The sequence below is a fragment of the Diadema antillarum genome, unplaced genomic scaffold (assembly GCF_040938485.1).
Source record: "Diadema antillarum isolate AM-2024a unplaced genomic scaffold, OU_Dant_1.0 seq00001459_RagTag, whole genome shotgun sequence".
In the NCBI taxonomy this organism is placed as follows: Eukaryota; Metazoa; Echinodermata; class Echinoidea; order Diadematoida; family Diadematidae; genus Diadema; species Diadema antillarum.
Window position 1 is genome coordinate 106,645 of NW_027272204.1, and position 15,215 is coordinate 121,859.

A 15,215-nucleotide genomic window follows, 5' to 3' on the forward strand; every position below is an offset into this window, starting at 1 on the left:
TCAACTTCATCTATTCTGTAGTATTGCCAATCCATCAAATGGAAACCAGTCGACCTCAAGAGATAGTTCACCGTCCATACGTTGGGTGCCTAAATTGCTTTTCCTTCATTTATGATCCGTGCAACATAAAAATGGGGAGGGGACCCCGCTGAATTCTCATCTTAATTATCGTGATGCAGTACCTATCTATGTCAGTGAGATGAAATATTCATGTAAATATATTAAAGTGTCACGAGAGTGAAGAGCTAATTATAACACCCCCTTAAAAAACGGAAGACGTAACATACAAGGCTAATGCTGCAGCCGATCGATTATACCATTGTATGTTGCTTTCTTCCATCTTTTATTTTGTGCAAATTGATAACCATTCGGGCCATGACATATAGAATACAGAAGAAGAAATGTATCTCTCGACGAAGGTCGAGGAAAGAGACGTAAGTGATTTAATCAATCTTTTTAATCCACCTGTCTGTTTTCCCATCAAGACGTCGAGACTTAGGAATGGCAATGGTACATACACAGTATGCATTCGTATAGATAAAGCGAATTACGTATATGAAAGCAATCAATTCATTTAACTAAAACAAACACACAGGTGATGATGATGATGATAATAATAATGATAGTAGTAGTAGTAGTAGTAGTAGTAGTAGTAGTAGTAATAATGATACAGGGTACTTGTAATGCGCCAATTCCACATGACTAATGTGCTCAACATGCTCAAGGCACAGTAGGAAAAGTATATTATTAAAAAAAAATCATAACACACACGTGTACATGAAAATGAATGAAACAATAACAATGAAAAATATATTTATGTGCTTTATCCAGTTATGTGTAATGTGTGTAGCTATATAACATGCAAAAAAGCGTGCTTCGAGCTTTCCATCAAATAAGAATGAATAGGATATTTCTTCCTCGAGATAACTTTGATTCGTTTTCCTGTGAATCTGAAGAGATATTGCCTTCTTTTATATTCTTCTATATGCTATGACAGTAGAAAAGACAGATTACTCTTATTTCCTCTTCCTCCTTTCTCATGTTCCAATCTGATGCACATAGCATGTTCGACGGCTGCATTGACCAGTACGACGTGTACAAGGTAGAGACGATCGGTGACGCCTACATGGTGGTGTCGGGCCTGCCCGAAGCCACCGACCGACACGCGTGGGAAGTCTGTACCATGGCGCTGGAACTTATACGCCTCGTTCTCAGCTACAAGATACCTCACAGGACTACGGAACGCCTCAAACTCAGGGTGGGAATTCACTCGGGTAAGCCATGAGTCATGTTTTGCCGAATTTAAAGCAAAAAAGTAAATTTCAAATTTTAGATTTTTATATTAATGGATGCAAAAGTTCCGCTTTTCAGTATATCGCTGTCTTCCATCATTATATATCTTCTTTTTTTTTGGTGGCCATGAAAAAATATGCATTGTTTTCTCTTTAAATGATTGTTCTTACATAATCTATTTTAGAAATTGTACCTCATTTGTAAAAATATGTACCTATTTGTAAAAATTGTTAAAGACATTAATTGACGATTGTTAAGAATTGTTAAAAGATATAAAATGGCGATTGTACATGTTTCTATTGTGTATCACTTTCTATTTGATGGAAATACAATCTAATTTGCTGGAAATATGATCTATTATATCAGTGCATCGAAGAAAAATTGTTATCTCATCAATTTGATAGCCATGGAAATGGTTGCATATTAAATCAACATCACATTAGGGTATGTAATGATTATGAATATATAGATATATTGATGCGACACAGCCTTTCTATATTTTCGATCCAAAATTATGAACGTTCTTTTATCAAGTAATGCAAAATCTTTTTTGATAAGATAATAAAGCAGATCACTCTATCTTAAGAAATATGTCACTGAACAAATGGATTGCTTTCTTCTGATTGTTTCACTTCTCGTCGCTAAAAGTCTAGTTCTACTCTTATGCCATGATATAAAATAATGATGGGAAAACAAACAACAAAAGGTTTTATGAAGAGTTATAATTGATTATAATAGATGATTCATATGGTATATAAGTCTATGGCAGCCTGTGTGGAAAGGAAACTTATAATAGATTATATCTTTTGATAAAACGGGGCCCAGGAGAGTGATTACACCATACAGTGTATAGGATAACCCCCATAATAATAATAATTGTAATAATAATAATAATGATAATAACAATGATAATGATAATAATGAAAACAGATCGAACCTCAGTGAAGAAGACACTTATAATCATTATAATCAAAGCCATGATTATGATTTTATCAAAAGTGGTGAATGTACTGATGTCATTATCCTCTGAATTCAATTCTTAATCAGACACTTTCAATGTCAGAACACGTGACCATGTCACAACTTTAATGGATGACTCAATCACCGTCAATGGCCCAGAATCATGGTCGGCTCATGATTATTTATCTTTTATTCTAACACCACTAATAGGGCGGATATCTTAAATTGTATATGGACATGAAAGTTGGAACACCTTCAACTAATGGAAGTTTAATCTTTTCAACGATGACGAGATCAAAAGTAGATCCTTTCAAATAGGAAAAGAAAGAGATAGTACCTTTTCGAGTATTATATCCGTTATAGTATACAGTCATAGACGTCAGGGCATGATTGTGTGTGTGTTTGCGTGCGCGCTTGCGAACGTGTGTGTGATGCGTGTTAATGGTCTTCCCATACAAATGGGTCTGCAAGTACCAGTACTATGGATGCGTTTGTGAAAGACCCCGTACCCCCGCTCACAAACATAGAAAGTGTAAATAGCATAACACAGGGGCCGCAGAACCCCCCCCCCCCCCACACACACACACACACACGCATACACATTTCCTCTTTTTTTTCTCTTAAAAAAATCGAAAAGAAAAATAGAGGGTGAAATTCGTGAAAAAAAAATCCACAACCATATTTTCCGACGGTTCCGTCCTTATACGTTCTTCCGTCTAAGGGAATTACCAATGACTCGTGAACCCCCCCCCCCCTTAAAAAAACCCCCAACCAACCAACCAACCAACCAAACAAACAAACAAACAAACAAACGTTCCCAGTAATGTGAAGTCGAAACTTAAACAAGGGCAGACAATCATTAGCTGTTTATCGGCTTCATTACCATGCGCCCTATTAATAGATGTCTGTGAGCGCATGCCCCGCTTATGCTTTGTTTTTCTCATATAGGGAAGTTAATATATCTACAGTGTGATATGATTAGATTTTTCAGCGTGTCATCCTACTTGAGCAAGTCATCGCTTCCAGAATATATACTTCATTTATTCTTCTCTTGCCTTCAAATATTGAAAGTTTGAACTTATACCTTCTCCGCTTTGCACCCGACTGTTATTAGGCATGGAAAGTAACACACCCCGTATAAATCCCTAAAAATGAATAAACCCGTGTATAATCATATAATGGAGGAATGCAGAACATAGTTTGACTATATGAAGTAGCCTAACCTAGAGGAGCAGTCAATGCACTATCATCTTTTCAATATTCTTCTAGCATAAGATATCAAAATTCAGTAACAATGATTATGTGGAAAATCAAAGGTATAGAGACAAACGTAAAAATTATTGAGGCACTGAATGTTAGTCCACCTATATCTGAAATCATTAGAGAGTTGACAGTATATAAAGGTAGACATAGTAATAACACATGTATAGAAAGGTCATTGTCTCTTTTCGATGGGACCTACATAATCAAAGGATATCTTTTGTAAAGAGGTAAGTCTTTGCTTTCGTTTTACAAATCTGAATTATAAGAAAAAAAAGGATTGACTTCTAGACCGAAATTTCATTTAGGGGATGTAATAAAAAAACACAGAAAATCCATACATGTATCTGTGACTGTATTCATAGATATCTTTAAAATAATCCCCAACAGATCATCACGCATATTAGTATTGATTGCCTAGCATTAAAAAAAGATAGGAATCTCAATGTTATTCAAAGGCACTACTTAACAATATTTCCCGCTGACGAACCACACAACTTCATCGTCCCACATCCTGCCAAAGTTTCTGATACGAAGCAATGGGGAAAATAAGATACAGAGAAGCATAACTGCTATAAATGCTTCCAAAAGAAGATATGGGTGAGTGGATTTACCAAACTAAACATTTCCCGTCATGACATTACTATGCAGTTATTTGTATAGAATATTACCATTCAATAAAAGGTTCATCAGCGTGGGAAAATTTGTCACACTTGCGATGAAGTCTTCCTCACATCGCTCAGTCGACAGAATTTGACAATCCTTAGCATTGAGCCATGACAACGTCATATCTGTCTATGCAATATGCAAAAGTGGTATAGAATGTCTTTTCTTCTTCTTCTTGGTACACCAAAAACTTACCTTAGACGACGAGAAATATCAACCGAAGCTTTTGAATTCAGCGTTCACAATTAATGTCTGCCACCTGCATGGTAAAAGCAGCGATATGAATCTAGTTTCATTGTATTGTTCCTCCATTAGGTTCTCATTGGTTTTTGTCTGCTTATTGCATCCCGTATCCGTGTGCATTTATGAAAATGAAAGGTGGCTTCGGTGTCCACCGCCATAATACAGGCTCGCTGTGTAATGTAAGAACAGAAACTGATCAATGAGTGCATTGATATTCTGAAGGTCCATACTATATTAGGTCTCATAACTATGCCAAATGGTATTTTAACATTTCAATTTTCTTCTTTTTGAGTGGCATTATCCCTCGGTATTCAAAACTAAGATTTTATTTGACTTCATTAATTTTTATTGTATTCATTAATATCATTTTTTAACAATTCGTCGGAACCATGGTTACAGGCATCGGTTCATCGGTAGAGAGTGGTAAACCGCTCAATTCATCACTAATTGACGAGACGCACTCAGAAAAGATTACGTTATTCATATACCTTCTCAACCGGTTCAATCTAATTATTTTCATCATTTAGGGAATTCTGCAAGCGATATCAGAAACAGTTATCAAGCGAGAAATTACATGTCATCAACTGGCACATGACTGACATCCAACAAGAGATGGAAATGAGCAGATGAGAAATTTCAGAAATAAGCCACGAGTCACTTACATTTTGTGGCAAATTTGACTTTTTTCGGCACACATCTTTATCAAAATTTTCAAATATTGATTTTTAACAGCAGCTGATATTTATTCTTTAACTCGCTTCAATACTGCAAAGGGGAAAAAGACATGAGTGCGGATATTAACACTTTACCGATAGAAGTATCGTCGAAAGTGGCAAATTTAGGACAGAATGGTCTATAATGATAAATCATCTGCTTTCAGGTCGGCTGGTCTTAAAGTAAACCATCTGGTGTAAACCCACACTCTGAAACTATCGCTTTGTGATTTTTTTTTTTTTTAATGCTGTATGCCAATCCATTCCAGTATTTTCTTTATGTCAATGCCGGTGTACTGGTCAAATCATGGCTCGAATAAAAATATATAAATAAATAAATAAATAAATAGATAAATAAATAGATAAATAAATAAATAAATAAATAAACAAATAAATAAATAAATAGATGAATACCTGGAAATGGACGAGTATTGTTTTTGTATTTCTATACTTTTTCATTCATTTACTTGCATGATCATGATAAAAAATCTGTTCTTCAGTGATCTTCACCTTATCCGCACTGTTTGAGCAGACGCGATTTTGCAAATTTCGTCAACATTTTCTGTTTTGCTTTTTCCTCGCAGTCTATAGTTGCATAGCATCTACTTATGTCACGGTTGGAATTTAGACTACATTTCCTCATAATTTACATATGAAGAGCTTGCTTCAAAGAGCTTGCGCCATATCCATTATCTATCAATGGATTTAGCGCATTTTTGGTTGAAAGCTCTTCAAAGACGCATCCCTTTTAATTTATCAAAATGTTTGGACATTTTTTTTTTTCTAATCGACGCAGCCGATTTACATTTATAACCAAGTCGTAAGTTGTGTAGTAATTTTCATTTTTTTACACATTTAGATCTGAAGATAAACTGATTTAGTAGTCAAACCTAAAAATGCGTGGCTAGCCGGCAACACAACATGTAAAATGAGCGTGGTATTACATTAGTGCATACGGCAGATTGTCAACAAACATCTGCTAACTGAAGTTGTTGGCAAGACATCGTCATTCGCATGCAGAGTCAGACATTGTGGACTCAATATTTTCTCCGTGATGTTTGTTTCCGAAATATGAGTGGATTTTAAGACAAAACAGTGTTTTTCTCTAGGCAAAGAGACAGGGAGTTTGCATTAACAAGAGACCAAAGAAATATCTGGGTTAGCAGCGTGTATTGCAAATTCAAGAAGATGTGTCGGGCTACCATGCTTGTCAATGTTTTTCGTAATAATTGGCCGCATTTTTCTCATTTCAAAGAGCACACTTCAATCCAGTGTATTTTGCTCTACTACTCAAGGACATTAATTCATTTTGAACTTTGACAATATCCGCTCTGCTTCTCCTTACCTGGAGGTATTAATTATCACCAACAAATCAAATCAAATTCAGCGATATCACGAATCCCTCGTCGGCGTGTGTGTGGGGTATAATGCCATGACGGCAGCCTAACATGCATTGCGCAATATCATTATCATCCACAAAAATCATACTGTGTATTTATGAATTCGTTTTGAGCATAGTAGTCTACATGTCTTACCAAATGAAAAACTTCAGACTTTCTATCAGACCCTGCTAGATGATCATATCACGTGGTGGATATCAGAGTCCCTAGAAAGCGACCGAAGCAATTTAATATTAGTGCTTTCTTCAAATTCGTTGTGTCATTATTGGCCACATCATCTATTGCTCGATAAACATATCGCGCATATGAAACAAGTTATTTCGCTTGAATGCTTCATTGTTGTTGTTGTTGTTGAAGTTTAATCCTCTAATTACCCATTAGATTGGAAATATTTTCATTGTCAGTCGAAAGGAAAATGGTTAATGTTGTTTTTTAACTTACAAAGGAATGAATAATATGGAGGTATATCAGTGTATATATATGTATATATATATATATATATATATATATATATATATATATATACATATATATAATGTTTATATAACCAATTTTGTTATTGTAATTATAATATCAAGTTTGTCCCCTCTGCTCAAATCCTTTATTAAAAAACTCCTCAAAATCTTAGAATGCATTGAACGTTTTACGTCATATAGGAAAAGTACTAAATCGTACATTTTGAAAATCGATCTAAATGCAGGTCGCTGCGTGATTTAAGGGTTGAATTAAACATTTATGTTTACTTTCATTGTAAAGTCATGTACTCCCACACTAAGTGCAACGCAGTACCACTCTTGAATTGTTAACGCAAGCCATTCTTTCAAACTTTGCCTCTGCCCATTCACTGAGTGCACTTAAGGAGAGTATAGACGATTGAGCTAATTGCATCGGCCCTTAATGTGTCATCAACGACCTCCCGGCTGTATCGTGATGATATGAAATATCCAGGAATGTCTTTCGCTATTCATATGAATCATTCGCGTCTACGGTAGAAGTCAAATTTCAAAGAGAAACGAGAAGTTAAGTGTCACGTATACACTTCCCCTCATGTCCATCAGAAGATGTCAACGAAACGAACAACGTTTGATACACGGGGAAAAAACCAAAGCTGTTTTGTCGAAATTCGGCGTGTATTTTTAAAAGAGTCTCTCCCCGTGGCAACGACGACGAGTTAACCTTCGCTTGAACAATCGAAGTCTGGCAGTTGCTGTCGATTTGTTTTGACTGCTACTCATGTAACGACATTTAAGAAAAAAAAAAGGAATGTGCGAGTCGCGAATGAGTTCCTACTGTAGATTTGGGTAGAGAAAACAACGATAACATCAGCATTGAATAGCAAGGCAACTGTCTATTGAGCAAGAATTTGGCACTATTGAAACAAGTTACGAAAAAAGAAACAAAACAGGGTCCCTGTAATTTCCAGTGTCATTCATCGAAATATTACCTGCAACCTTGAAAACCATTATATGATTGTCAATATATGCCGTTATTATAATTATTAGTATAGTTTATACTATATTCTATGATTTGTATTTCTTTAAAATGAATTGACAAATGTGTATTATGTATTATGTATTACTTCTTGTTGATGGAAATCAATTGAATTGAATTGAATTTAAAGAAAATAATGAAATCGCTTGCATGTGTTGAGATGACCTTTTAAACACTGATGTTATTCATAAACGCCTACTTCAACAGTAGGGCTATCCAAGGAGCAACCGTGAAAATATAACACTATAATCATACACTAAACTGGTTAGATACGAAATATTTGGACGGCATTATGATCTATAGCTTATCCCTGAGTTCCTACGTATACCTCTTTCATTCATGTGCTATTTATACACATCGGAGACTTGCCTTATTAGTATCATTAAAGTGAAATCGTCACATCCCCGTAATAAAAAGAGCACCCATCAAGTCGATAACGGTAATCCTTTTGATGGATTTGTGTCTTCGCACCGGACAATTCATCAGGTAATTTAATTGAGAGTTTCAACTTGGCAATGGCAGAATGACTAAAGCGGCCGATAACGGGGACAAGCTATAATCAGGAAAAAAAAAATGTAACGACGAAGAGCTTTACGTCATGATTAACTTTCTGTGTGCCACAAAAAAAAAAAAATGTCCATAGGTATATGTGTGTGAAATTTGTGCACATTTGACTAATTGGCACGGAAAGGGTTCAGGAGTCCAGCGAGGTCAGTTAGTGTTTAAAACATATACGCGGATGCTGTTCGTTATTCCGAAGGTTCGTTTTTCCGAAGATTCGTTATTCCGAAGGTTCGTTAATCCGAAACACACAAATTCCCTATCTAGAGGTTCAATCCGAAACACAAAAGAGTTCGTTATACCTAGAGGTTCGTTAATCCGAAAATGAAATAGGGTTCGCTATTCCGAAGGTTCGTTAATCCGAAAATGAAATAGGGTTCGTTATTCCGAAGGTTCGTTGATCCGAAATGATATAGGGTCCGTAACGAACCTTCGGAATAACAAGCTTTGTTTCATTTTCGGACTAACGAACCTTCGGAATAACGAACCTTATTTCATTTTCGGATTAACGAACCTTCGGAATAACGGATCTTGGGAATAACGAACCTTCGGAATAACGCACCTTCGGACTAAAGAACCTTCGGAATAACGAGCTGTAACCGCAAATTTACCAGTATTAGAACGCAGTACAACACAAGCATTCCTTGATCAATAGATCTAGGCCTACTTAGCGAACAGTTTTTGGTAATGATGCCATCAGTCAACCGAGTTATAATGAACATATCATAAATTAAAACGTTAATGAGGCACAAATACCCATAGTTGCACAAACACACGCGCTGAGTATTTTGTACACAGGAGTGTAAACCGTCACCTCTTTCTTTTATTAGCTTGATGAAGAATCCTTGGAACATGACTCTGTGAAATTATATCAATTAATCAAATTTTGTGTTTTTTATTACGTGATGTTATGGTAAAAGCCGAGATCTCTCAACCGATCATCGTGAGAATGATATGATGACTTTAGTATATAAAGTCACCCTTGATCGGGCACGTACAAGAGATGGATAGTACAACACCATCGTCTGCTGCTCTTTATAGTCATCTGATAGTTGAGTCGCATTCAGATACTAGTATATCATTGTTATTTGTATTTTACATTCTGCGATTGCTGAATAATGTCTGGAACATTATATCCCCCCCCCCCCTCTCCATAGTATACCCATAGAGGGCTCTGAGTCGGTATATGGTGCTTGTAGCCCGAGATAGTGGAGAAAAAACCTTCACCAAACAAACGATAATTCGATAATGAAAACAAAAACAAAACAACATGAAGTCAGTTCAGTTCGATTTCATAATGTATTTTTGACAGAATTTATTCAAAGACAAACCAACACAAATCTCGTCAATAGATTGCTTACGTCAAAGCACCGTCACTGTGTCTAGGGTGCAAACAATTTTTCATACAATTTCTGGCATTTATAATGAATCAATAATTGTCAGCTTGGCAGAACTTCACAGTAAAGTATTCTTCGTCATCCTTTAATGTGCCTGGAATTCCACCTTCCCTACATCTCTTTGATGACAACGGTTCTCAATATATAACGATTCATAGGTTGAGTTTCTTTTTTTTTAACCTCAACTGACTAATTGACGAATTGTTCTTCATTGACGTCACTTACCGATTATCCAGTATCTTGAGTATCATAGCCATGATTAAAAAAAAAAAAATCCTAGGCATGCCTACTCGGGTGGGATTCGAACCCGAGACCTCCTGATGTCCGCCAAATACATCGTAGACGGTGATGCCTTATGGCAGTAGGTACTGCATGTTTATTCAAATCAATGATTCTTGTGCCGAGTTGTTTTTATTGTAACAGATTGACGAATTGAACTTCATTGCCTTAAAAAAAAAAATCCCCAAACACCAATTATTCAGTGTATCGTATACCAAATAGGAGTCATGGGTTAGAGAACCGCCCAAGTATGTAGGCCTATGTACGCCCATGATTTTTTTTATCATGGCTATTACTCAAAACACTGAGTAATCGGCGTTTATTTACGTCGATGAAGGGCAATTAAATTTGTTAATCAGTTGCGACAGTGATTCTACTCAGCTTGAGCTAGAGAACATTGTTGGTACTACCCGCGTCCAGCTTTGGGAATTGGTAGAAAACACCATCAATACCGAAACACTTTACTGTACACATTTTGACCCAACAGACACTTATCTAATGAAGTAAACATAAAAAAGTCGCCCAATAATTGGAAAAAAAAGTAATGATCAGTATAATGTGATGAAAAATTATGGACTTGAAATCTGCTGGTGTCATTTCGTCTCGATTACTTACTCTATACTCATTTCTGCAGAGGAAACCTGGATATAGATTGATGTAAATTATTAACTAAATATTTGCACCTAAATTCTATAATATAAATGAAGGTTTATATTTTTTTCTTCATTTTTTGATTTCTTTTTTTTTTAACAAGTTACGGCAATGTGACGATCGAAGAGAAAATTTACTAAATTTTCTGCATCCACTTTTATATTTACCATGTGTTTGCTACACGCTCAAAGGGGCAAACAAGGCTACGGAAGGTAGACTCTATTTTCCGCAGCATGCTCGATATTCGTGTTGTAGTATCATATTTCGTGAAGTCGTGTATTATTTCGTACCATCTCAACGTCCTCTTTTAAAGAAACTTCGGCTTCTATAGGCTCTAATTCAGACCTCAGATGTCCCTTCCCTATCTCACAAAAAACAGATACGTGTCTTTCTGCTATCTTAATAAATTATTTTCAGAGATATAGGACACACACAAAATTTGAATTGCTTTGATCAGCGTAGGACCTGTGAAGATGTGGAAAGCGAAACAGACGGGCAAAAAAGCAAGGGCAAGAATTCACCAGATTATGTTCATCATTTTCGTGATGACTGTCTTTCCATGCATTTCTGATGATGGGTTTGTTTTTCTGGGACATCCCACGAGCTGGTCACCCACGAGTCATACGAGTTAATCATTGAAAAAAGATTCATGAGTCATACACCCACACCCACAACTCATATAACCTACGAGCTAGACACCAAGTAAACTAGGCCCAAGAGCACGACTAGCCCTATGTAAGTTATGTCCTTCGTGAAATGGCGACGTCGCGGGCCTTTTTCTTTTGCCTAGTGACGAGATCGTTGGCCTTATTTGTCTAGTGTTTAGCTCGTGGACCGTTTAGCTCTTGAACCTATTATACTTGTTGTCGAGCTCGTGTACGGGCCTTGTTCAATTAGTGTCTATATCGTGAGTTGTATGACTAGTGAGCTGCACAAAACTAGTGGGCCGTATTACACGCGAGCAATATGACTCGTGGGATGAATTTGACTCGTGGATGGCTAACTCGTGACGTGCACCCGTTTTCCCATGTCCATGTTTCGACAATGAATTAAGTGCCTCTGGTTCATCATTTGAGTTGATGCTTTCGTCCACTGCTTTGATGTTGAAGTGTAGAAAATTACTTGTGTTCCAAATTTAATGTACAGAAATTTTCCCTTTCTATCACACACACACGTACACCCACATGCCTACATGTCATATATATATATATATATATATATATATATATATATATATATGTATATATATATATATATATATATATATATATATATATACATATATTATACATAATATATGTATAAGGCTTATGGTGTCCTCTTGCATTGCCAAGCAACGATTATTGAGAGTTTATAATATGGCATGCAAGAATCTTTTGCAATCATTTATTGAGCATGTTACGTCATTGCAGAATTGTCGTTTGTCGGGGCCATATATACATAGTTATCATCAGTGCACGAATGCACAGCCCAAAACCATCACAAAAAAAGGAAAAAAAATGCTGTTTTCTCACACTGTTTGCATAGTGACTCGTCAAAATGATGTACTTCACGTCAAGGAGTAAAGACGAGCTTGATTGACAGTATTTTGAAAAGGACTTCATAAAGTCAGGGTGAAACTGAATGCGAAAATGTATACAACGTACATTCTCTTTTTTTCCCTATGCATACCACTTTTGAAATATCGTGCATAGAAAGTCATTTCCTCTCAAGTTAAAAACTCCAATACGATAGCATCTTCGATACTGCATTACGATGTATTTGATTTCTGTCGTTCTCAGGCAGCTGTGTGGCAGGCGTCGTGGGATTGAAAATGCCGCGATATTGTTTGTTTGGCGACACCGTCAACACTGCTTCACGCATGGAATCAAGTGGAGAAGGTTAGAAAAATCCCACGTCTAATGTTTTCACTATAAGTTCATTTGATTTAAAACTAACTTCATCAAAATATATAGTGTTTAAGGGGATGATTGTAATGTGCATAGCAAGTATCCCGTTTTCTGTTTTGGAGAAATTGGCATGCATGTTAACTATATATTTTTATCACGTAGACATTTGTGGCTAAGTGGGCAGGAACATTGCTTGTAGGAATAACATAACGTATCTTTAATTTTCATGTTTCAACGTATACTGGATAATTATTCTGAAGAAATGTCGGGAAAGTAATACGGGATTACGGCTGAGGAGAGATGAAAAACACTGACAGGCATTAGATGAATGAACTTGATGAACAATTCTATGTAATTGCCATTCAATTTCAAACTAAGCTGACATTCCGATATGCCAAATTTAATGTATGTTTAGTATACTATTTTGTAACTCTCTTTAAGTGGCGTCGAATTAAGTGGCGCCAAGGAGGCACTCGGTGTATAGTGTAAACAAGTTTGCGTGATGTTACATATGGCACGGAAGTGGGCATATTTGGCGGAGAGCGTTGGGAAATATTTAAACAGTGGGAGAAAGGAAACCCTTCACAAATCACCACAATGCGACGTAACAAAAGTCGACGTATCATTGGCTTGCGCAGATATGACTACAACCTATTGGTTTCAATCTCTTGTCCAGTCTAAAAGTGCACATCACGCAAAAATATAATTGTATGGTAGCAACAGAAGAATGCGAAGGAGTATTGACATTAACTTTACTAGCGATGTATTTTAAAGCATATTTATTAGCATGAGCAAACGTATTGGCTACAGTACTATACATATATATATATATATATATATATATATATATATATATATATATATATATATATAATGTATGTATGTACACATTTATCCAACGGTTCGAATTTCTGAGATTGTATCATTGTAAGCATAATAAGTCAACTACACCCTTATTGCCGAATTTTATTGATCGTGGCCTTTTCTTTCTAATAGTAAAACCGTTCTCAAAACATTACAATCCAATAAGATATAAAAAATGTATTCATCAATTATATATCATTTGAATGTCATTCCTTAATACGACCTTTCGCCCCATGGGATGAATAAAATTCGTCACAATCATAGAGTCGAAAATTCATTATTTTTTTCATCACATTGAGTAACAGGCAGGCCAAATCATATTTTGCACAACTCTCTAAAATCGATACTGCATGTTTTGCTAGGCCCTCCACTGCACTGTCAATTCAATTTCAACATGTCCAGAAAACTGAACCATTATAGATAGGGTTAAGGCGCGTTGACCGCTGTTCCTTACGTCCTGCGTGCTCAAGGTTGTTCGTAATACACAAGATGTCGCTCTTTTTTTTTCCTTTTTTTTACTGGGGTGGCAACAACAACAACAAAAGGTCAGACTCACAAGCAGGCCTGCTTGTTTCCAGAAAAGAGCAAGCGAGCAAGCAAACAAGCAAACAAACAAGTAAACGGACGAATGGAGCTGATAGTATTCAGTGAATTTTTATTGTATTTCTCTAAAAGATACATTACATTACAATATTTTACAGGCACATAGTTACACAAAATCAATGCAATGAAGGAAACTACTGTGAATAGAAATACAATCTTAAAACACTATTAACTGTGTTTTTTATTACTCTCCCAAAATAGCATTGTTCGAAATGGAGGGGAATGCTAACTATAACACTTTCATCTCCTCATTTCAAGGTGTCTTCTGTTGACAAATGCAATAACATTTGGTAGGGGTATTACAAGTTATGTTTATGTGACCCAATTTAGGTACTCAACGACACCTTATAACCCTTAATAAACGAAGGACTTTGGACAATGCACATCAGTGCTATGGGAATTTTGGTGCCAATCGGCACTGCAACATACAGAATATCAAAGGACGACAAAGAGATATGTACAGTTTAATATAGGCCTAATGTACGTGATTTTAGTCAAACGGCAAAGTGAAATGATTACCATGTCATGAATATACTAAGTTTTGTTTAAAAGCACTAAATTTGGTACCCATTCGAATTAAACCGTCTAAACAAATCTGGATATTGAACACCTTTGAAATTTGTCAATGAAAGCCATGACCGCCACATTGTATCGAAGAGATAGTGAGTAAATCAGAAAATGCATCACAATTGCAGCATTACGTAATTTGTTTAAACAATAATGCCTATACATGCATCATTCGTAAATCATATCAATTTGATTTATAATGGCGTGTTTTCCGATGTTATCACGCATCGAGTTCAAGATTTCAACACTGAAGTATATAGGATAGTAAGTAGGGCCTGTTATCTGCCCGTAGTGTTTGCTGCCACATTCATTTTCTGAAAAAAAAAATGAAAGTTTTCTGTCTCTAATTAATGGTGTTGGGCGTGTAGTTTTTGGTTA

At 36.0% G+C, this 15,215-nt stretch overlaps 1 protein-coding gene across 1 annotated transcript in view; it reads left to right on the plus strand.

Moving 5' to 3' along the window:
- Positions 1–15,215, plus strand: part of LOC139709678 (uncharacterized) — a 30,770-nt gene that overhangs the window by 13,877 nt on the left and 1,678 nt on the right. Inside the window, exons 2-3 of the mRNA XM_071621635.1 lie at positions 1,063–1,274; positions 12,696–12,794. Coding sequence (XP_071477736.1) covers positions 1,063–1,274; positions 12,696–12,794 — 311 coding nt within the window. The remainder of the gene's footprint in view (positions 1–1,062; positions 1,275–12,695; positions 12,795–15,215) is intronic.